At 43.2% G+C, this 23,646-nt stretch overlaps 1 protein-coding gene across 7 annotated transcripts in view; it reads right to left on the bottom strand.

Annotated features, from left to right (window-relative positions):
* Nucleotides 1-2,127: 2,127 nt before the first annotated feature.
* PDZD2 (PDZ domain containing 2) overlaps nucleotides 2,128-23,646 on the bottom strand; it is a 206,084-nt gene continuing 184,565 nt past the window's right edge. For all 7 annotated transcript variants that reach the window (XM_061469554.1, XM_061469556.1, XM_061469557.1 and 4 more), the window contains 7 exons: nucleotides 22,971-23,115; nucleotides 17,758-21,334; nucleotides 16,998-17,115; nucleotides 13,728-13,829; nucleotides 9,861-10,131; nucleotides 7,815-7,949; nucleotides 2,128-6,371 (listed from right to left, as the gene is read on the bottom strand). In XM_061469554.1, the coding sequence (XP_061325538.1) occupies nucleotides 6,205-6,371; nucleotides 7,815-7,949; nucleotides 9,861-10,131; nucleotides 13,728-13,829; nucleotides 16,998-17,115; nucleotides 17,758-21,334; nucleotides 22,971-23,115 (4,515 nt within the window). In that variant the 3' untranslated portion in view covers nucleotides 2,128-6,204. The remainder of the gene's footprint in view (nucleotides 6,372-7,814; nucleotides 7,950-9,860; nucleotides 10,132-13,727; nucleotides 13,830-16,997; nucleotides 17,116-17,757; nucleotides 21,335-22,970; nucleotides 23,116-23,646) is intronic.

Raw genomic sequence — 23,646 nt, 5'->3', positions numbered from 1 at the left:
AGTGGCAAAGATGTAAAATAAATAAACAAGACCTTTGCAGGTAGAATGATAAACCTGATCGCAAACAACTAAGTAGGTGTCTGTACGTACTTCATTTAGGGCTCTGTCTGTTAGCAATACAGGAATAAAAACCAGCCGTGCCCAAAACTGCAAACTGTTCTTGCCTTCTGTTCCAAGTTCCCCATTTGCCTATGCCCCGAGGCCTTCAGAAAAAGCTTAATACCCAAAACACAACTGAGTTAGAGAAAACTTAAATATAATTCTTTTACCACTTCACATGTCTTAATGGATAAATGAACTCTCACGTATTAATCCACTTATGGATTAAGTCCATTGTGCCTTCTCACTTTTGTATTCCTCTTAGCCACTGTCTGGGGCAATTAAGATTTTAATTAAAGATGCTCAAGACTGATCTTACGAGAGCCAGGCTGCTCTGAATCTTGAGACATGCACTAAGAGAAAGGAAGAGAAGGGTAGAGAGGAGGATGGGTACAGGGGAGTCACTGGAAGAGGTGACAGGGGCTGGGCTGGCCCAGCACTGAGGACAGTAGGGCAGAGGGGAAAACAGAGATCTTCATGGCTAAAAATGTCTTTTTTCTTTCCCCCATACAGCCTCTGAAGGGAAGCCAGGCTCCAGTCAGGGATAGATGCGCCAGAGAGAGCTCGAGGGGTACGCATGCACCAACCCACACCTCCCATCCATCCCCTTCCCATGCTACTGGTTTTACACCTTGCACAATCTCATCTGTGCAACAACACAAGATCCATAGCATTCCTCATCACAGCTGTCTGTAAGGGTGAAGGACGTGGGTAAAAGGGGTCCCACTGCAGATGGGAGACAGGAATACACACAGCTTTTCCCCTCCAGCTCAGGAAGGATGCCCGTGAGGCAGGCTGCGAGCCCGACATGGCAGCCTTTCTGGCAGCGTGAGTCAGCAGGACCACTGGAGCTTATACCTCCTCATGTGACTCTTGTTCACTTGCACCTTTGAATCGTGGTGCCTGGAGAAGGAAACCGAAAGCAAACACAGCAGCTTCTGTGGCAGAAGGCTGGAGATGAGGGAAATACCCTCCATGCTACCAGCATGGGAAAGCAAACTCCTTCCGCCCCTCAGAGAAAAACCCACCCATCCTTTTCAGCTGGCATGATGCACCACAGGAAATGGTGAGGTTTGCAAGGCATGGCAGGAGAGATGCAGGCAAACGCTGTGAGTGCACCAAGGAGAGGACAGGACTGTACTGTGCTGTGCTATGAACTCGGTGGGAGTTTCCAGCCATGAGTGCCCAACCCAGCACATGGGCTTGTGACATGGATATAAACACTTAACTCACAAGCTCCTTCCTCCAGCTCAGCTCACCCTACACTGAGTAGCTGGCATGTCTGTGCAGTGCCAGGCAGAGCAGCATTTTGGGCACCTCTGGCATTCCCCGTGTCAGAGCAGTGTGAGGAGGGCTTTCTGGGCTGCCTCATCATTCTGGGAGACAGGCTTGCATCAAGATGCTGTGCAGTGACAGTGAAGCCAGATGTGTCTGCAGAAAGGTGCAACACTCAATGCAAACTTTCCCACTTGGAAGGTTATAGCATCCACCTCCCACTGTGAGCTCCTCCACATCTCCAACCATTCACAGAGAGGCTCTCTCCAGCTCAGCTCATCGTACCAGCTTGGTGTTATCACTGGGGCAGGTGGAAGACAAGAACAAATACCAGGCTAGGACGAGCTGTATGTACTTATTCCCTACACATACAACCAGATACCTTATAGCCTGGGGGCTGTGCAGGAGGTATACAGACTGATATACAATGTGATCCAGAGACTGCTGCTCTTGATGAAAACTCCGCATTTCACCTTTGCCCTCTGCATTTTCCTAGCAGGAAAAAACAAAGCACAGCTTCCGAGATAGCAAAGCAGGCATTATAACACATATTGTAACACTTCTTAAATGCTTTAATCCTCTTAACACTGAATGACAGTTCTTAGAGGGTGTTTTTTTTATTTCTAGCTTAGATGCACATCTGGAAAGCATTAACATTTAGCCTTTCACTGCACTCTCCCCGACAACCTTGCTCCTGCCATGCCAGTTCCAGCTGTGGAGCAGACAGACTTTGGCATAAGAGAAATAAATATCTAGAGGAGTACTAAGGATACCATTTATTTTCAAAATCACTAAAAAACCCAAACAAAACAGTTTATGGAGATACAGATTTACATAACAGAGACAGCAAATTGAAAAATGTACAATCTATTTCATGTTATTGCACTCACTTTTTTATAATATACAAGGCATATTAAACAGTTTTCATTAAGAAGTTTTATTTATATAAATAAAAGTGTAAATATACAGTATCATACAATAAGTGTATCAGCCTAACACACAAAAACCAAGTACAGTGGGATCCCCATTTCTCACATGATCTAGTCTACTGCTCATCAATATTTCCACTTGTACATTTACATACCCTAAACATAGAAGCAGGTAAATATCCCCATCTGCACGCAGTTCATTCAGATTTTGACAAGAACCACTGCAGAACTATTAAAATTAACTAGAGTTAATTTTAAGCGAAGGTCATTAGAGAATACGAATCACTCAACAGGCTTCTTAATACTTATCTGAACTCGTATTATTTTTTTAGCAAGAAAGTACTCAGATGTTCTCTCCCTAATTCAGGCCTAATCTCACAGTTTTTAATTCAGATGTGGTCCCCACAGAACCCAGACAGAATCTCCAGGCACGAAAGGCTGCAGAATATGCAATGGCAGTATCACACCGGAGCCCACTCTCATATCCAGGATGCGCACTCTGAGCTGCCCCAGGCCTGGGAATGGCAAAGGCATCCACCAGACCTCCTCCATCTAAGAGCAAATTCACCTTATCTGAATGCCTTCAGGTCCCTGGTAGAGTTGTGAACCAAGTGCATAACTTCATCCTGATTTTTTTGGTCTTCCAAGATGCAGCTGCAATCTCTGTAGAGTCTACACTCTCCTAGAGCTTGGCCAGCCCTGTGGCATGGAAAAGCATCACCGTGTGGACTGATATACAAACACCAGGGCCAAAAATGCTCATGAACCTACTGAATACTGATGAACTAATGCAACGCCCTCTGTCATCTTAGTGCAACCAGGCTCTCGGAAAAATAACATTGACTTTGCCAGGTGCATAACTGGAGGTTCACTACATCTGTTTGATCTAACCAGACACCCATATTGCACAATTCCTGGGGCCTTATAGGGAAAGTCCCCCCCCCCACAAAGACATCAGGAAATGCTACTGTAATTGTATCAACACTGCTAGCATCTGTAAAGATGTTTTTTTGGTTCTTTTACACACACACACACACAAAAAGTATTTTCAGGAACAGAAACAGGGTTAAATACTATTCTTTTTCTTGCTCTAATGTTAGTAGTGTATCATTCTACCCCATAGTAACTATCAGACTTAAAATATTAAACCTATCTTTTAAATTATAGCCACTACTGAATCACACACAAAAAATCCCCGCTTTTCCTTGCTGTTACTCAGCCAACACATATCTACGTGCATGTAAAATAAAATACTGAACAGTACTTGATTACTGAAAAATGAAAGCCTTCTAAATCACTCACAATGAACAGTACCTGCAAATAAGCGTCTGAAAATACTCACCACGTATCATCTTAGGACACCTCAAATTGAGCTTAATTTACAAAATGAAGACTTTACCTTTGAGCTACACCAGTTTATGAGTGAGGGAGACATACACCTCCCCATGTTGGAACCTCCAAAATTTTAAACTGTGGACTGAAAAAAGGAAAAAAAAAAAAAAAGCCATTTCCTAAAACACGATTCTGATTTACCACATTAAAATAGCAAAAAGTCAGTACTGCACTTGTACGTATTATACGTATACAGGTATGTACTCACTACGCTGCATTAAATTCCACATGCATTTTATGTATCTATTATACACGCTATTACAGTCAGATTTTGGTCACTCCTGAACAAGGCCTCACCATTTAATTGCCATTGCCAAATATCTTCTCCCTGTTTTCAGCAAATATGCAAGGGTAACCTTTTTTATCCCAGTGCAGGCCTGCAACCTCAGTGTGATTCTCTGACCCCAAGTGCTGCATCCTCCTGAAGCTTCTCCCACCACAAAGGTGACCAGAGGCAAGGACCAGTCCTGACAGAGTGTCTGAGCTTTGGGGTCACAGGTGACCCAACTCCAGAGTCATTTCACAGCACTTAACCTGAATTAGTTTTAACAGAAATCCTGCAGGCAAAGCAGTACAGTATTCCCTTTCCTGTAACCAAAGTGGCATCTCTTCCTGGATTCACATGCTAATATGTCACTGAAAAAGAATTTAATCTGCTCGTTTTTAGGCAAACACTGCACATCTTTTTTGCTCATCTGGTTGCCTCACAGAACTGAATATTCCTCTGATCATCATGAGTTGCAGGCTAATGAAGCTGTCACAGAAATGAACCAAAGTGAGAGCTCCAGTAACCTGGGAGCATATGCTCCAAGTACTCACTGTGGAATGAATGTAAATAAACTGAACTATAGTATGGTCTTGGGGTAGGGCCAAGCAACAAGCCCAGACCTTTTTGTAACAGCTACATAGTGTCTTGGCTTACTATGAATGTAGGCAGCATGTCAGATTTGGACTGGTTTCAGGCTGAAAGCTCTTCATGCTGGGCATGTTGGCTGCAAGCAGTCTTCAGCCTACCACGACAAACAACCTGAACACTCTGGAACAAACAACTTGTTCTCAGCTGATAAGGACACTGGCCCATTTCCTCCTGCATTTCTTTTATGTTGTTTAGCTATCCCAGATGTACAAAGAGAAATAACAGAGTCTAATCTTTTGCACCATACACTTTCCTCCCAACACAGCAGACTGTAAGTAACAGTAGCATGGCTTGCTACTGATACCCCTGCTGTCTAGTAGAGGTGAGAAAATCCAAAGTAAGCATCCATAGCACAGCAACCCTTTCAGTTTTGCTGTATCTAACTTCATGGTTTCTCCCATCTACACAGTTTTCAGTTTCATCACCCAGAAGCCTCAGGCATCAGCCTGTTCCTGATGCAGGTGGGTGCACTTGTATGTTCCACAAACTTCCTTACCCAGTTTCACACAAGCAAAAATAGGTATTGGACAGGAGAAAACAAAAAAGAGCGATTAAAAGCCACAAATACAGCCAGTTCAGATTTAATCTCTTATAATCCCTACTAGACTGCCATTCTCCAGCCTGAGTCTTTCAAGTCAGGCAGCCTTAATTCTCTTGCTGCCAAAAAAAAGCAGCCTGGCTTTGTGACGTACTTAGCTGTAGCTGAAGTCTGTGGGATGCACAAGTGCTCTGCACTTGAAATTCTCTCTCTTTTAAAAATATATGTGTTTTAAAGGTGCCTAACATTAAAAGCCTAAATTTGACAATTCAGGCCCCGATTTTTGTTGCTCTCATTTTAATCACAACTAACATCTCAGTCTACCCCTTTGTGGACAATCACCTATCATTTGGACATGATTTTCTTGCTCACAAATTTCTACTGCATTAATGTCAAGTGCTTTCAGATACAAGTTGCATCCAAGAGCAGATTCAGTTGTGGTGGATACTGAGTTAGTTGATCAGTTTTAAAAGGATTTTTCAGCTTTGCAATAAAATGCTCATGTTTTAGCCATAAAAGTTGTGCAAAATTATACTCTTTTGTCATGCATTCTTAGCAAAACTGCACTTAGAAGAATAAAGTGAGATTGTTCCAGACATTCTCTTATTACAACAAAAAAAGGACCGAACCCTAGGTAAGTATCCTGAAGTCTTATTACAGCTACATAATATAGTACAGGCTAAATACTCATCCTTGTCAACAGGATGGCAACCAACAAGTTATACTCCCAACGCTCTGCAGATACTAAAATATTAGGGACAGGCACAGTGTTATTTATTGTGATTAAAATACTTTAAATCAAACCCAGGAGAGGTCTTGAAGTTCCATTAAAACTGCCACATAATACAAAAATGTCTCTAACTTTTGGCTTCCTTCATCCTCGATAATTAGGTGAGATTTTATGATGCTCATCACATCCTTGCTCAGTGGTTCTCCAAGGCTCTTAGCACCTCTCTGTAGAGCATTAAGACACTTCTGTGTGGCTTTAGAAACAAAGCTTCTAGCCAGGTTTAAAGGTTTTGTCTTGGTAAGTGTGATCAGATGTAGTGATTCTATCACACTGAAGTTCTGTGTTTTCTGATTAGTAACTGAACAGGGCCCTCTGGCACAGATTTAATAATGTTCCAGGCATCGTAATGCATGAGACCAAGCAATGACTTTCCACTAACAGCAAGAATTTCGTCTCCACTTTCTATGGTTCCAGACTGCTCCGCAGCACCACCTAGGAGCAAAAGAGGAAAAAAGTCAACGTAAGAGCACACACCCGAAAAAAACCACACACAAGCACACAAAAAGGTAAACACACAAAAATTAAAATTTTGCTTTGCACTGTGATGAACAGCAAATAAACCATTTTTCCCAACAGTGGCAATTTCAGTAGAAATCACTTATGCTCAGCTCAGCTCCAGCAACCTATCCCAGGCTGCACCTCACAGAAAACATTATTTTAACCAAGATAAATTGTTGTTCTCAGAAAAACATCCATTTTTGAAGGAAGCAGCATGAGTGCATGAAATATGCTGTACATTATCTCTGTAGCTGTATGAAAACATGGTTGATTAAACAAACACAGAGGTTGTATATGGCTTGGAGGTTTTTTCTCTAATGGAATTTTAATAAGCAAATAATGCAGTAGATTGTAAAACCCAGGTAACAGCAATGAACAAATGAAATACAGCAAACTTAGGACAAACACACCAGACACAGAAACAGGTCCTACAGAGGGGCGCACCCTTGACTGGTGATGAAATGATGTTTTCTACAAAGATAATTTAACTAACACCAGCCATCACAGGGAGGGGAGAAGGACTGTTTCTGAGGATATAAATTAATAAGCTCAAAAATTAAACATACCCTTTACCCTTAGAATAATTTTCTAAAGAGGGGAAACCAAACACACTGGCAAAAAATGATTCAGAGCAATTCAGAAAATAACAATGTGATTTTTCTCTTCCTTGATGAGAGAATAAACCACAGAAAAGTAATCCTGCAAAAAATGCTGTGCACCTGCAGCTTCTTTGAGAGTTTCAGCTTCCTTTAGAAAGTGCTGTATTTTTCACTGAAGTGAATCACAGACTAAGACATATTAAAATGACAGCATAGTTCTGGGATCAGGCAGTTCCCTTTCTATGCACAGTTCATGTAAGTTTATTTACCCGCTGACACACAAAGCATCCAAGAGTGGCAGTTTTTGAATACCAACATCACATATCTTAATGAAAGCTAACACTGATATCTAACAGAAAGAAAAAAAAAAAAGAAAAAAGAAAAAAGGTATAATAATTGGGTATAATGCAGGATGGTGCTTCAGAACCACACTGATTATCTGCACTGTGGTTTTCTTAGAAAAGAGAACTGGGCAAAGCATGAACTTCTCAAACTGTTATATATGATATCACTGCTGTAATTTAATGTCTAAGAATAGTGGGCAAGCCCAGGAAGGAACTACATCATATTTAGTAAACCAGATTGCTTCACAAACATTTACTAGCAGATGCAATCCCAGGAGTTTTCTTTAAATGACCACTTTGGCTAGTAAGTGGTAAGAAACAAGGACCACAAAAACGACTCCTGTTTCAAGAAAAATAATGACCCCAAGATTTAAAATGTCTGTACAATGCAGTAAAGGAAAACTGTGATAATATTCACTGCATGCTTATAGTACCTTTAAATATTCTTTTCACAAGCAAGGGCCTATCTCCAGCAATGGAAGCTTTTCCACCATCAAGACTGAATCCCAAGCCAGCAGAGGTTTTCAGCAATTCAACGCAGATGACATCATTCATATCCAGGTTTGGATCTGAATATACACATAACATATTGTTACATAGTTAACAGTAAATTGCAAGTTGTGTCTGGTTGGGTTTGTTTTTGCTGCAGTGACAAAGCAAGTCAGAGGTCAGTTCATATTCAGATCAGAACATGTTGCCACCCAGTTTCTCAGAAGTGAATGTGTATTATTGCAGCTGTGAAGGGGAGACAGTACAAAATGCATTTATGCACAGAGATATTCTAATGTTGTATGTTCAACAAACACCTGCCACAGCTTTCCCTTCCCTCCTCCCCCCCCCCTTAAAGTTTAGCAAATTTAGCAAAGACTGTAAATATCAACAAAATAACTGAAAAAAGTACAAAAACAGTGAGTGGAGAGCATTTCTTTCCCCTTTTTGTTCCTATTGTTTATTCAATGAACCACATATTTTTAAATAACAGTAATACATGAAATATTACAGTAAACAAACATGTTCTATCCTCTCTAAGAAACATCTGTAATCACTCACCAGTGTGAAGTTTTCACCAGTGTTTCTAGTCTCATATCTATGAAAATAACCATAAATACCTGCAGGGTGCATCCTTACACAGCAGATACTTTTAGAATACAATATTGCTGTAGCTGACAAAATATTATTTTGCTTATGGGGAAACAGATCTATGATTTTGGAAAACAAGGCCCCCTTTGCCCTGTGTGAATGCAAAAATTATGCAGTCTGCATTATCACAAATTACTGCTACCATTATCTCAGACAACTTTAAATGTTATCTAAAACATCTGAAGATGTGCTTTGCCCCACAGGATGGAAACGAGTTGTTAATAACCCGGCAGCATGTTGTTTATGCGATAACGTTGCCCCCTAGTGCCTGCTTCCAGCAGACAGTCTGCATCTGTCAACGTGAAGAAGCAGGGAGTTTCGGGTACAATGTAATTCTGAATTAATTACATATATTATACCCATGGGAGCAATTCCAGAAAGTCTGATCCATTCATTTACAGACTGCTTCGTATTTCTTTTAAGCTGTATTATAAAACGCAGTGAAAGCAGTGAAAAACTGCTACAAATAGTAGTGATTATGCCCAACGGGTTAAAGCTGGGTGAGTGGCAGCTCTATATCCTGGTTTTGAGGTGGTCTGAGCAGAGTGCCTAGTATTGCCCTGGAAGGCAGGGGAAGCCACATCAACAAGCCTCTCAGAATAAGCTGTAGCCACTGCCCACTCCCTCCCTGGGACACTGCAGCAGAGCAGGACTGAAGGATATAGGTACTAAGTTGTGTCTTAATTCCACAAACAATTTGAGAGTTATGTTTGTAACACCCTATGCGCAGCCTTCACACTGGAATGCTGTCTTATTCCCAAATAAGAACTTACTATTCCACTGATACATTTTCACTTACTTACCCCTAGTTTCCTACTTGATGGCTGACATCAATTGGGTTTAGCTCCACTTACTGTAATATCAAATAATTTTTTCTACGTTTTTAGTAGAAACAGTATGAAATCTGCTATTACAAAGAGCAAGTTTAGTCTCTACATATAACAAACTGCAGGGTTTGAGATATTCCTTGAAGTTGTTGGGGCTTTTTGTTTGGATTTTTTTTTTTGGTTGGTTGTTTTCTTGCACTGACTACTGTTATTACTTAAAAGGAGTTTATCCTGGATTGGAGTAACATGTGGAATCACTAACTTTAGTAGAAATTGGATTAGGCCCTAAATGCCCTTTTAAGTTTCTCCCTAGTTATGATATTTTAAAAAACCCAACCCAAACTGCATTTAAGGCTCCAAAGAGACTTTGCAGCCTAAAATTTAAAGGTAATTTCATTTGCTCCCTTCAATCACATAAGGCACAGATGCTTTTAATCTAAAACACATGGACGTTTTTCCTTCAGTCTGCTCTGCAAGGGAATCCTTCCAACTGTTCTTGGACAAAGATCATACCTGTTCCCATTTCCATGGAAACATCCTTTCCAGACCCCACACATTTTCTGCCAGTAGCTGATATCTCAAGTCTGGAGGGATTGTTTGCTTTGTCTTTTTCCTTCTGGATGACAATGACCGCATATCTGTACAGTCTTGCCTGATGAAGAGTAGTCAGGACATCCCCATGGACTGAGTTCTCAAGAGACTTGCCGTTGATTGACACAACAAGATCTCCTCGATGAATAGTCCCTTCTTGAGATGCCACTCCCTTTGAAAACACTCTGTGGACCTACAAGAAAGATTTTAACTTCAGGATGCTTTAACCTCATGACCACACAGAGTGCTCTAGTGGTCAAGGGCAACATGGAAACCATACCAAAGTTTGCAACCAGTGCCCACTGCCCAGATATCAAGCACACAACATTTGTTCCAACAAACATCCTCAAATACTAAAGCCTAAGTGACTGGACAAAAACTGCATTTCAGGATGGGGGAGGAAGCAGAGGAAAAGATGCTATTATTGCATTGTTATTTCTAACCCAAAGACAATCAAAACCACTTAGAGAATTGTCATGGTTTAACCCCAGCTGGCAACAAAGCATCACGCAGCTGCTTGCTCACTCCTCCCAATCGTGGTGGGATAGGAAGGAGAATCAGAAGAAAGTAAAATGCCTGGGTTGAGGTAAGAACAGTTTAAGAACTACAAGTACAATTTAATACTAATATTAGTAATAATAATTGTAATGAAAAGGGAGAAAACAAAAAGAGAAATAAAATTCAGCAATAAAACTGCAAGTGATGCATAGTAAAATTGCTCACCAAGCACTGACTCACTCCCTGCCCATCCATGAGCAACAATCAACCCCTCCCCAGCAAACTGTCCCTGGTTTATATGCTGAGCACGACTTTATATGGTATGGAATATCCCTTGGACAGTTTTGGTCAGCTGTGCTGGCTATGTTTCCTCTCAACTTCTTGTGATGCTTGAACCTTCTCACTGATAGGGCATGAGAAGCTGGAAAGTTTCTGACCTAGCATAAACACTACTTGGCAACAACTAAACATTGGTGTGTTACCAAGATTATTGTCACCCTAAATACAAAACGCAACACTGTACCAGCAACTTTACCCTCTACCCAGCTACTTTACTTTTACTTGGAGCACAACTCCTGTGGGGAATGGCCGAGGGAACTGGTGGTGTTTAGTCTGAAGAAGAGAAAGCTCAAGGGGAACCTTGTCGCCCTCTACAACTACCTGAAAGGAGGATGGAGAGGGGAGGTGGATGGTCTCTTTTCCCAAGTAACAAGTAATAGGACAAGAAGTAGTAGCCTCAAGTTGCACTAAGATCGGATATTAGGAAGAATTTCTTCAGAGAGAGGGTGTTCAGGCATTGTGACAGGCTGCCCAGAGATGTGGTGGAGTCACCATCCCTGGAAGTGTTCAGAGACTATGTAGATGCCCTTAGTGACATGGTTCAGTGGTGGACTTGTCAGTGCTGGCGTAATGGTTGGACTTGGTGACCTTAAAGGTCTTTTCAAACCTGGTTGATTCTGTGATTCTAGGAAGAAAATTGACTCTATCCCCAGACAAACCAGGATACATCACAAACATGTAACATCACAAATCACTTCTACCATCACTGAACTCTTTAGAGTCTTCAGTTAACATACTTCAAGTAACAGGTTAAACCCATAGCTGTGCTACAGCAAACACAAAGAACAGAGTTGCAGTGTGCAACACCCACGCCCCAAATTCACACTGACTAGGACATGCATCCTGTGCTGTTTTCAAATGCACACTTCTAAGTGGTGCATAGCATCTGTGCACTGAAAGGCTCTGACTGCAGCTGTACAAGTATATAGCTGAACATCTCAATTTGGCTGATAAATGCCATGCAAATAGATGCAAAGGGATGATTCACTGGATTGAAATGAATTTTTTCTAGAGAAAGAAAACCCAAAAAAACCTCCACAAAAGACAGCAGATTCAACTTCAAGTAAAATCCAGCAAGTGCAGCTGAGACTTAGATGTGTGCCACTTACAGAAAGGAACTGCCTGAAAGACTCAAAACCCTTTATTTAAAGACTTGCCTAGAAGGCACTGCAATTTTAGCAGCCAGAATGTGGTTTGAGGCAGCAAATCTGCGGACACAATTCTGCATGGCATTTTCTCTAGGAATTTATCCTAATACCCAGATTAACAGCAAGGAATCAGATGCCTTTTGGCTCCTGTTCCCTCTTGTTGCAGGGCCATGCTGAGACGGGCACCTGCCACAACCCTGTGGATCCAAGGACATAAATCTCTAGCAAGCCTAAGCAGATACTCAACGCTGGAATAACAGCTTCAATAACATATACTGACATCCAAATGCAAGAGGTAAATGAATACAGGGGTTGTGTCCTGCTGCCTTCCCTCAGATGCTCAACTCCTCAGTACCTTGAAGCTCACTAGGCATTTCTATTTCTGCACCCAAGCGTGGGCAGAACAGCCCACCTAAGCAGCTCAGCAGCCAGTGGCAACCCTAAATCCAGTGGGGGACCCAGAACCCCAGTAGGTCAAGGACATTAAAATGGTTCCCTAACCAAGAAGCATGCTTCACACACAGTGAACAAAGAGGATCTAGAAAGAGGAGGAGCGGACACTGTTTTGGTCTCATGGCTAATGGCATTCAGGAGAAAGATTTCATTAGCTACTCAGCCTGAGAGAGATCAAGATCCTAATTTTAGTTAGTTTCCCAGTCTCTGAGGTGGGACACTGTTGAGCCTTCCTCCTGGTGGCAGCTGCCACTGCAAGTTGCTGGCCCAGAGACAGGTAACACAACCTTTGCTACAAGAGAAGTATAAGTAAAGTTTCCTAGACTGTGACAGTGTTCTAACTCAACCACTGCTTAATGCAAAATACGTTTCAGAGAATCATATTATCGAATCATAGAGTGGTTTGGGTTAGAAGGGACCTTAAAGCTCATCTAGTTTCAACCTCCCTTCCCTAGTGGAAGGGATACCTTCCACTTGACCAGGTTGCTCAAAGTCCCATCCAACCTGGCCTTGAACACTTCCAGGGATGAGGCGCCCACAAATTCTCTGGACAACCTGTTCCAGTGTCTCACCATTGGTCTTGTCTAAGACCGAAACCCAAAAGATTCTTTCAAGGGCTGCTGCAGGGCCCAAAGACCTGAGGACATACCCTCCTTCTAATCTCAGAACTTAATGAATCTCTCTCTTTCAGCACAGAATTTAAATTGTCTGTAAAGACATTGTAAACTAATTATCATATGTGACACTGGTTGTCTTATATTTTTCCATCTCACTTACCTGGTTTTGAACAGTACAAAAAGTGCTTTGCATGACTTTTTACACACCAACATCACTTAATGGCACCACAAAATACCTTTGGTTCAGAATGCTGTAATTATATGCTTATACATAAAATACATAGTATTTTGTATTTATACCTAATATACATAAGTATATGCTTAAAAAAAAAAAAAACAACTCCATCATTTACTGACCACCCGCAGGTCTTAATAACACCAGAACATATTTGTGATATGAAATCCAGAACGTTTGCTGACGTCTGAAACAGGATTTGCAAAACCCTTCAAAAACTTTGCTGTGGAGTTTACCTTCAAGGGCTGGGAATGAAGATTCAGATCTAGCTAATCCCATCCAGTAGCAGACTTTTAAAGACTGAAGACATAATTGGCATCTATCTCCAACAATAAAAATTACACTTCCCAGACACTGATTTCAGTAGCAGATGGTATACAGCCACCTCTGAGAGACACAGTTTTATGACTGTGAATGACTTGATAAATGGGCACTTGATCTAATCACCAGCTTGCTTAAAGTGAGCTTTCTAAAAAAATTACTTGTAGCCATGACTTACTGTGACCGATTTCTGTTCCAGATCTGTTCCTCCAGCAACACTAAATCCCAGGCCAGCTCCTTCTTCTTTGTGCAAGACTACAAAGTATGTGTCTTCTTTGCTCTAGCAGAAAAATGGAGGTGGAGAGGATGGGAAAGGAGAAGAAAACAAAAATTAAAGATCAAGACCAAGGTCCTGCACAAATAACAAATTCTCAGTACCCAATTCAAGGAATTGAAACTGAGACATTAAAGGCGTTTCTGCTCTCTACAGATGAGTAGCAGCCATACAGAGCTCCTCAGGTGACAGAAAAGGTTTCTTCAGTCAGTTCAAGGCTGGGAAGCAAAATTAAGATGGTGGAAGGGGATTAAACCTTGAGCAGCCTAATTTTCACAGGCTTGTAAACAACTTGACGTTTTGCAGTCAAAACTAAAAAGTCTCCGTCCAATTTCTGGACCAAGCACTGTACTTTCCAGTGAATTACTAACACTTTCACTATTGATTTCTCCTTCCCCTTGAAAGGCAGCTACAAAGATGTAATGCAGGGCAATTGCATTACCTTCTTCTCGGCAGTGCTGGACAGGGTCAGTGGCTACAAATTGAAGCTGGAGGAGGTTAGACGGGACAGCAGGAAAAACTGTTTCACTTGGAAGATGAAAGTTATGAGCCTGTTAATGATCCAAAGGGGACTAAGCTGTGCTGTTGTAACAGGAGTACCTAGCACAGGAAAGGGACTGGTGCAGGGCTGAACTTGGCTCCAGACCAGAGCATAGGTGTAAAGCCGATTTCCTCGAAGGGATGGCCTGCTGCCAAAATACAGAATTTGCTACAAGAAAGAAGTCGTCCCATCCAGCAAGTCTGGTGCTGTCTTCTGAACAGTTATTAGGACAAAACCAGACACTATTACAGAAACCACAAATTTATTGTGTAAGGGGGACTATAAGCAGGCATTTGGTGTAGCAAGGGGCTATTAAACATCAGTGGAGCAGAGCATGAGAAGCGGAGAGTAGAAAGCTAGGGTCTCAGCTTTTTCGATCCAACATCAGTCATTTCCAGAAACTGCTAACGCTAAAATTAATGGAACGTCACTAGAAACTAACCTATAATCTTTTTAGCATGAAATGACACATTTAATTCACTAAACTCAATATTTTAACACAGCGTTTGCCTTTTATTTGTTTGAAATAGCACAGGGAACCACAGATTGTGAAAAAATAGTAAAATACTTGGTCTCGCTGCGCGCTAACAGTGGCCCTGGAAAGTTTTCTGCATTAGAGGCATCCTTGCAATTCATAGAGTCAGTTTCAGAAACTGATGACACTTGGCTCCACATCACTGGTCCATGAGCGCTTGAGGAGAGAGGAGCACTCAGGGCTGAACTTCTTAGCCCACAGTCTTTTGTAGATATTAAGACCCTTCTCAACTGCACTCAAGTGAGAATAACTTTATGTTAGGCTAGAAATAACAAAATCAGTTAAAATACTAGGCTAGCCCCTTTCAAAATGCAGTGAGGGTAAGGAAAACATACACGTATCTTTGATCATTAAGTATTTTAGTAACCCTTTTTGTTCAAAAGGTCAAGTTCTTTCCAACCCTCGCTACCACAACTTACTCTGCTCACACTGGGAAAGAAAACAGAAATAACAGAGGCTCAGACGTCAGAGAGCTGTGTGAGGTCTACATGTCCTGGGCCAGTCAGCAATACAGCCTGAATCCTCTCTTCCAGTTGTTGAGATCATGCATTTCCTCCCTCCCCAGTTGTCATTGCTGTCCCCAGCTAATGTGTGCTATGGGGCACAAAGACCTGGCTATGGATGCTAATTGCTCTACTTGGCCACACAGTAGACATACAAGACCTCCAGTGATTATCTTTATTTAGCCTGTTAGCCAAAGATCATTGGTCATAGAGATATAAATAATAAAATGCCTGTATATTCCCATTTATTTATTTTTTTTAGCAGTAGCACTTTTTAAATGCTAGCAGTAAATTCAGCCTTGTTCAGAGCAAAAGATGATGACATATTATTTCCAGGGAAGCTCTCAGTTTCAATCAGGCAGTGCATCTCATTTTTCAGCAATTGCATAACTGTGAAGAACTGTCCTATTGTACATTTAAATCCAGCATTTGAGTAGCATGACATTTTCCAGTGTACATGCCATACTGGGATTAAACGTGGATGAGAAACTACGCAGACAACGAGTGCATTCCAAAAAGTGTTCAGCTTTATAAACATTTTTGTTCTCTAGCTTTGAAAAGTGGCATAAATAAATAATCTCTCCAAGACCCCATGCAAAATAATTTATAGAATGCTTAATTACCTTTGGCCAGAAATACAATACAATCCTAATTTTACTAGTAAACCTACCAAACCCTCTTGGCTCACCAAGATCTTGGGACCTGCAAGCTCTGGCTACACTCTCCATGGAAGGAGGTAAAGCTGTGTATTATGGGGAGGTCCTGTTCACCCCCAACCTGTTCCACATTTGAAATAGCAACCTTTGTGAATAAGACTCGGGAGTGCTTTAAACGTAGCTCAGCCAGCAGTTATGCTGACCAGATGGCAGTTTTCCCTCCTGTGCTGTTGTTATTTTATCAACTTCTCTTCTGATTTTAAAGGGAGGATGTATTCCACAAACACTGCGAACAGGGAAGTAATGTCCTGGAATCCATTTCACTTTGGAGACCTTCTTTAAACACCTAGATAATTAAGCAGGTTATTTCAATGCAATAACCATTTACCACAGAACAAAAAGGTCATAGGAGTTTCTTACAAACACCACAAATCACTTTCTGGTGTTGCAAGCTACCAGTCAGCATTACACAAAATAAACCAAATTTCCATCATTGCAGCTTCTAGCAAAGGTGAGTGCTTCTAGTCATAGAGAGGAACACAGCTTCCCTTGCAATGTAGTGAAAGCGAGTCTGACCCAGATGGTTGGTAGAAAGCTAAACTCTAATGTGCAGTTATTGGCAAACCCAGTAGTTCTCAGCTGTAATGATGACTTCAAATGGAGGCATACTTCTCCACTTAAACCAGGTCTATTTATTGCGGCTCAAAGGTGCTTTTGCACTGGATAAACAATACTCTTTCTTACACAAACTATTCACATCTATTATCGGTTTATAGCAGGCATTCAAAAACTAGCATTAGTAAAACTAGCATCAACTGTAACCACCCACAGGACTACTAAAGGAGGTCTGAAACTGTTTGGAAGAGATCTTATCTGCCATTAAGAAAACCCTTCAAAATGCTGTCAATAACCTAGTTTTATCTTCTGGAATTTTTTTACCTTTACTTGTGCTTTGACAACTTGGAGCATAGCAGCAATGTCACATTTTGGTACTACAACTGACAAAACAGACTGCAGTTTTTGCTGGTCCAGGGTTGAGACAAGCAGCTGATCCAAGCTAAAATAAACAGGAAAATATAAAAGACAGCTTTATATTTCTAGACCATGTAGAGATACGTTTCAGGTATACACTGTAGGTCTCATTAGGGTAAAAGGTCAGCTCATTAATAAGCAGAAATCTTGAAAACAGACAAGAAATAGTGTATGCTGGTAGGATAGGAAGAGACAGAGAAGACAATTTAATAACTCTGAAAACTGGTCCCTCGTCAGTTCCTCTTCTCCTTCCCCAATAGTTTTAGCAACATATATTAACAAAAACAAGGAGACAGCTCTATCTGAAGATTGGTTTTGGCAGGACAACAACCTTGTCTATCACTGCGTGCTGGCAACCAGCATTGCATGGTCTCCCCTCCACAGCCGCTGCTGTGTAGTAATGTGGTCAAAACCTGACCAAACCCAGCTAAGGCGACACAGTCAAGGTGCCCAGCCATACCAGGATGAAGTACAGGAGCACAGCCACCAACAGACAGCAGCACGGCAGCTCCTGGTGATCAGGAACATGAAGAACTCACCCCAGATTGAGAGGGGAATAGAGGCTGTGGCCAGACCTGAAATGTGCTTTGGGACAGGCAGTGGGGAAGCTTCACCTCAGGAGAGGCTGAAATGAAAGCGAAACAGCCTGAGCAAAGCCAACACCAACCTGATGGACCAGCTGTTTTCAGAGTGCTCCCTGTCCGGAGAGCTGCACTGGGGCATGTCATCATCCGATGCAGACCCTGGTGTCCCCGAGCCGCTGCCCTGAGGGCTGCTGGCACCCGTTCCCATCGTGGGACCACCACGGGCTGGTGGGGCTGTGTCACCCAGGGCAGGCACGCCAAGGGCTCTGCGGGGGGTGATCTCCAGCTCCGTCTTGAAGCAAGCAGGCTGTGGTGGCCCGGAGAAGTCTTCACACAGCTTGTCCAGGTCGGGCATGCTGAGAGCCCTCAGCTCCCGCAGCCTGGAGCGGGACAGTGGTGGACGCCCCAGGCCCCGGCTGCGGCGTGCCTGTGAGGTGGAGGCTGTGTCTGCCCCAGTGCCACCATCCTCGCTCCTCTGGGGCCTTCCTTCTGCCCCGCTGCTCTCTGCCACACGCATGGGCTCTGCGCTGGAGGGGGCCTTGGCCATGGTGTTGGCAGGGCTTGGGCTGCCGCCGTAGGAGCTCAAGCTGCGTCGCAAAGCCCGTGGTGTCTCGGCAGGGCTGGCTGCGGGTACCATCCCACCACACGACCTCCTGGCGAGAGGGGACCTCACGGCTGAGTGTATATCGATGGCCTTCACGACGGGCCTGTCGACATTTGCCAGGTTTTCAAAGGATTTGATCCTCTGTTTGACGGAGAAGGATGAGATAGGTTCATGCGGCCAGTTCAGCTCGTAGTAGTAGTAATTCCTCCTGAAGCTCCTCAGCTTATCGATAGTGGGGCAGCTAATGTCACTGGCTGAGGGTGATGTGTCATGGACCCTCTGGGTGCTCTTGGGGGTGTATGCCTGCTCCTTCTGGCCATTTGGGAGGTTCAGATGGACCGTCTTTAACATCCCTGTTGTTGCCTCGGGGTATTTCTCATTTGCAGCATGGCTCTGGGGGCCTTGTACAGAGTTACCCTCTGTAACATGGCATTCCTCCCTCAAGTGACCTGATAACTGGGCTGGCATCGAGTAAGTCCTTGTCACAGGCTTTGACAAGCCATAGAGACTTCTGTCTCCGGCAGTGTCTGCTTTTGAGAAATATTGCATGGTCCCCATTTCCTCAGCCAGACGAGGCACTTCTGTGTTCACCTCTTCTGTTTTCTCCAGCAACGGCAGCTGTAAAAATGATGCTGGTGAGGAAGAGGCAGAGGAAGAGGAGGAAGAGGATGACGTTGAGGAGGAAAGCTTCACCTCAATGAAAGTCCGCTGGATCTCCTGTCCTTCCAGCTGTTCCTGCTGAACTGAGGGAGACCTGAACGAAGCAGATGGTCCTACATTTTGCAGATCTAGTTGCCTAAGGTCATCTGCACTATAGATGCTCTTGATTGCATTCAGGCCTGTTTCAGGGTTCTCAGTCCTCCCTTTCATGTATTCAACTTTTGGCATCCCCTGATGAGATGAAGTGACTTTGGACTGACTGTCTCTGGCTCTGAAATCATCCACCTTAGCACCCTTACCCTGACACACTGCAGGCTGCATGGAAACTTGTTTGTCTTTTAGATTTCCCCATGCCTGCTGCAGGTCTGGTAGCTCCCCAGAGCCACATTTCATTTCACCACTCGCTTTTGGGCTGCCGGTGCCATTCAGGAGAGGCAGAAGTGAGTCCTCAGAAATGACCAAAGATGGTCTATTTTCTAACTCTGACTTCAGAGCCCTTGAGGTTGCTGAAATGCTCTTGCCAGGATCTGGGTTTGTAGGTGAACTACGGGACAATGGTGTTTTCTTCCCCGTGAGTTTGGGGGACAGCTGTGGAGAAACAGAAGCCCTTTTCTGATCAGCCCCACTGACCCCACTGACTTTGGTAGGACTAATGCCACAAGAATCTGAATTTGCTTTTGCTTTGCCTTTGATGGAGAACCCTTTTAGCTTTGGTCCTGCTTTGGCTTTCTGATTATTTAAAAGAGTGTCCATTATACTTTTTTGTGCCATTCCTTTAGATTCCTGACAGGATTTCTTCTGTGAGGATGGGCTGTGCGGTACTGCAGCTCCTCTGCAGTGATTTGTGCCTGAGCTTTGGACTTTTCCATTTGAAGTCCTTCCTGAAGTCACAGAGTTAGTTTTCTCATTTTTCCCTGGCAAGTCATGAGTTGTATTAGCCTTTGGATCTTTAGATTTAGTGGGAAAAGGAGACCTGAGAGATAATGTTCTTGATGACGATGCATTCACATGATTGCTGTCTGTTTTACACAAGTTGGACAAACCGCTGGCTTCTTTCTTCACTAAGCAATAACTAACAGCATGATTACAGTCATCAACCACTGTTTCACTTTCAGATTTGGATCTCTGCTCATCATGATACCCTTCTTTCTCAAGCAAGTTGCTCTCCAAGCCACTGACATTCCTAGCAGAGCAGAAGCTTATCTTTTTGCAGTGCAGAGACCCTTCCTCTTCAATGGTTTCACAGCATTTCATACGTCTGTTACTGTTTCCCAAACCCATCTCTTCTTCTGTACTTAAGGCACCGTTGTTACAGAAAGAGTAAACTTCAGGAATACTGACTGAATTCTTTAGGATGTTTTTTTCTGGCAGGAAAACTGAGGCAGGAGAACACAAGGATGCAGAAGACACATCTGAACACTGTGAAAGACATGGAGTGGAACCACCGTGATCTTCTAAGCTTAGTTTGTTGATGCTTGTCTCCAGTGACCCACACATTGCGCAGCTCTCAGTTTGTAAACCTTTGCTGCTGTAAGGGTCCAGTGGGGACACAGAGGATGATTGTCTTGCAGATGACAGATGCTGCTCCTGTGTGGGATTTTGAGGCTCATTGTTCATGCAACAAATCTCAATCTGCTCCTCATCTGACTCAATTACAGTACAGACTGCAGAGGTGTTAGCAGCAGCAGTAGTGCAGGACCCAAGCAACACCTCATTAGCACTATCAAAGGCTTCTGTGACAGACTCTGTGTCTGAGTGAGAATCCTCCGCAGCCCCATACATGGACTTTGGAAATGATTTGCTTCTCTTTCCTTCCAGAGTGTTTGCTGCAGGCGGCTCATCCTCATTTAAGCTGCTGTAATTTCTAGAATAGTTATTTAATGAGTTTTTATTCACAGTAAAAAGTTTGCCTGTGTTTATGGTGTCCAACACAGACAGCCCCAAAACCCCTTGTGCGTTAGCTCCACAATTCACAGTTTTTTCCAGCACATCCTCCTTGGCCACTCGTGGCTCAGAACCCGGACAACCTTCGTCGGTCCCACAGCAGCACATCGTCGTGTACTCCTCTCGGAGGGGGCTTTCCGCTCGCGATGGGGTGCGTGAAGCCCTGCTCTCGGGAGCGCCCATCCGGCTGACCAGGTCATCGATATCGGTGACGGGGATGGAAACGCAGTCCTCGGGGCGGCTGCTTTCCATGGTACATCTTTGCACGTCTCTGCTCGCGGCATCAGGTGGCACTGTTGTTCTCTCCACCGCACAGCCAGCGCTTTGCAAACCTGCTGCTCCTCGCTTCCCAGCACTCGGCTCTTCCTCAGTTGCGAGGATGCTGTTGACGTCGGGTTGATTTTGACTGTCTATCCCCGGAGACAGGATGAGGTTTGTAAATCTGCTGACAGCTGCATCATTAAAAAAAAAAAAAAATTAAAAAAAAAGAAGCAAAATCCTGTCACATATAGGAAGTGATACACAAAACACCAGGTTTTATTACAAAAATAGACACCCACATAATCAGACTACATGTTTGCCTTTTGGTCTGCACTCTTCCTCTTCTGTAGTGATGTTTACAACAACTCAAACTAATCACAACCCTGTGTACTTGAGCAGCACACAGAAGGAAACAACCCACTCATCCAAGGTGAGCAGTCACGATCTGTTTAATTCTCATCTTTGAAATTTCAGCAGTTAAGCGGCCAACTACCAAAGTGTCAGTCTGCAGTAAGCCAGGCTGAGCAGTACTACTGCTCATTACTTGTTTGATCAAAGATGCCTCCAACAGATTGCAGACAGTACACAAAGCCCTGGCATAGCAAACAAAGGTGAACAATAACACAGTGACGAGCTGTGCATAAACAACTTGATTCTGATTCTCTTGGCACTTCTGCAGGTGTTTAATGTGACATGCATGGGTGATGTTATACACACGTCAAGCACATGGATTTCTGGCACAGACTTGTCCTTCCTTCCAATACATTATTAACCCACTCTTGGGCAACACACTGAACTCCCAGTCAGTGAGGTACTCTGACACATTCACGCATTTCTCCAAGCTCTTCAGTTTTCAGCGCTTCATCCTTAAGCATTTGCTTACACCCTTCTGCTTCTGGGACACGCATCCCCATTCAAGCTGCCTTTCAGATAAGGCCTAGAAAGTGCATGGAGGAGGCACCCTTTCCTGCTCATTGAAATGTGCCAGATCTCTTTCATCCTTGCACAAACCTGCAGGATTATCCACACATCTTAACTTAGGTACCCATGCTAAGAAGTAGAGATTCCTCCTGGAGCTCACAAAGGGGAAATCATCTCAGAAGAGCAATCTGAAGCAGCTAGGCTAGGATTTGAAGTACTGCCTTGCTTCAGGATGCTGGATCACACACTGAAGAGACCCTCCTCCCTGACAGTGGGACAGAAAAGTTGCATGATAAAGGAGTGCAAATGTGCCCCTATTCCAATGCTGTTAGTTTGCGAAAGCCACAGCAGCCTAAGGAAACAAGAACAGGACTCTGCGAAGCCAGAAATTCATTACAACTGGAACTGAAGCATCTGGAAACACTTTAGGCTCCCAGGTATTAATAGGTACACGAAGAAGATCATAAGCTGGAATGAAGTGAAATACTATGTTCTTCCTGAATTTTAAAAGTATGCTTTTCTTTTTCAAACACTCGTTTCCACACCACGTAATTTGTACAGTCTGTGGGGATTCATATATTGCTGCAGCAGCATAAATAAGCCCTGAGCAGAAACTAAGAAGGTATCAAATATTTCAATTCAACCTAGAAAACTTTTTATAAGAAATATGGTCGATCCCTGGCTCTGTTCAAGGCCAGGTTGGATAGGGCTTTGAGCAACCTGGTGGAGTGTGAGGTGCCCCTGCCCATAGCAGATAGATCACCAATGCAGACAGAATGTACCCCATTTTTTCTCTGAATCAGTTTGGGGAGCTGCGGCAGCAGAAGATTAGATCCAGCTGATCCAAGGGAATTTTCTCCACTGGTAGGCAGAATATATAGTACAAAACCAACACTACTCTCTCACCTGGTGTTACTTTCTGGATCTCCAGGGTTACAGACGTGGGAAGACACTGCATAAGCATGCAGATTTCTTCGTACGTCATCTTACTGACTGGGATACTGTTGATGGTGGTAATCTCATCTCCTACAGCCATCTTGCCCATTGATCCCTGATGCAACGACAGATTCAAGGAAATTATAAATACACAACAAAAGCACTGCCACATGGGCAAGGACTGCAGGGAAGTAACTCATGGCTTACAAGCAGTGTTTCCTATTTCACATCACTGCAGAGCATAGGTACCACTGCTGTCAGTTTGCCAACACATAAATAAAGGGCAGACTGTACTTTTGCCAGGAGATGAATTAATGATCAATCTCAAACAGGAAGGTCAAAAGAGCTGGTGGCTTCTCTGAGAGATCAGTATCAGGAGGGAGGACACAGCCCTTTTCATATAAATGAATTGGGTTGAATCAGCCCTAGCTTCTTCAGGTCTGGAACACTGTCATTTTTGCATTTCATGTATGAATTATATTCCTGGTCACAACCTCCCACTGGACCAGTGGGACTCTCCTAAATAACTGAATTGGACATGGACTGAGCTTTTATGGTAAAAACCTAAGTTTATTTCTAAACACTGTACAAAAGTCAGAGAAAAAGGCAGGAACAGAGCCCAAATCCCCAGCTCTGATAGCCCAAC

Source organism: Pezoporus flaviventris, unplaced genomic scaffold, assembly GCF_033815535.1.
Source record: "Pezoporus flaviventris isolate CSIRO_AGI_PZ_B2104156 unplaced genomic scaffold, CSIRO_AGI_Pfla_v1 ptg000057l, whole genome shotgun sequence".
In the NCBI taxonomy this organism is placed as follows: Eukaryota; Metazoa; Chordata; class Aves; order Psittaciformes; family Psittacidae; genus Pezoporus; species Pezoporus flaviventris.
The sequence above is the reverse complement of the archived record's forward strand: the minus strand, read 5'-3'. Positions and strand labels throughout refer to the sequence as shown.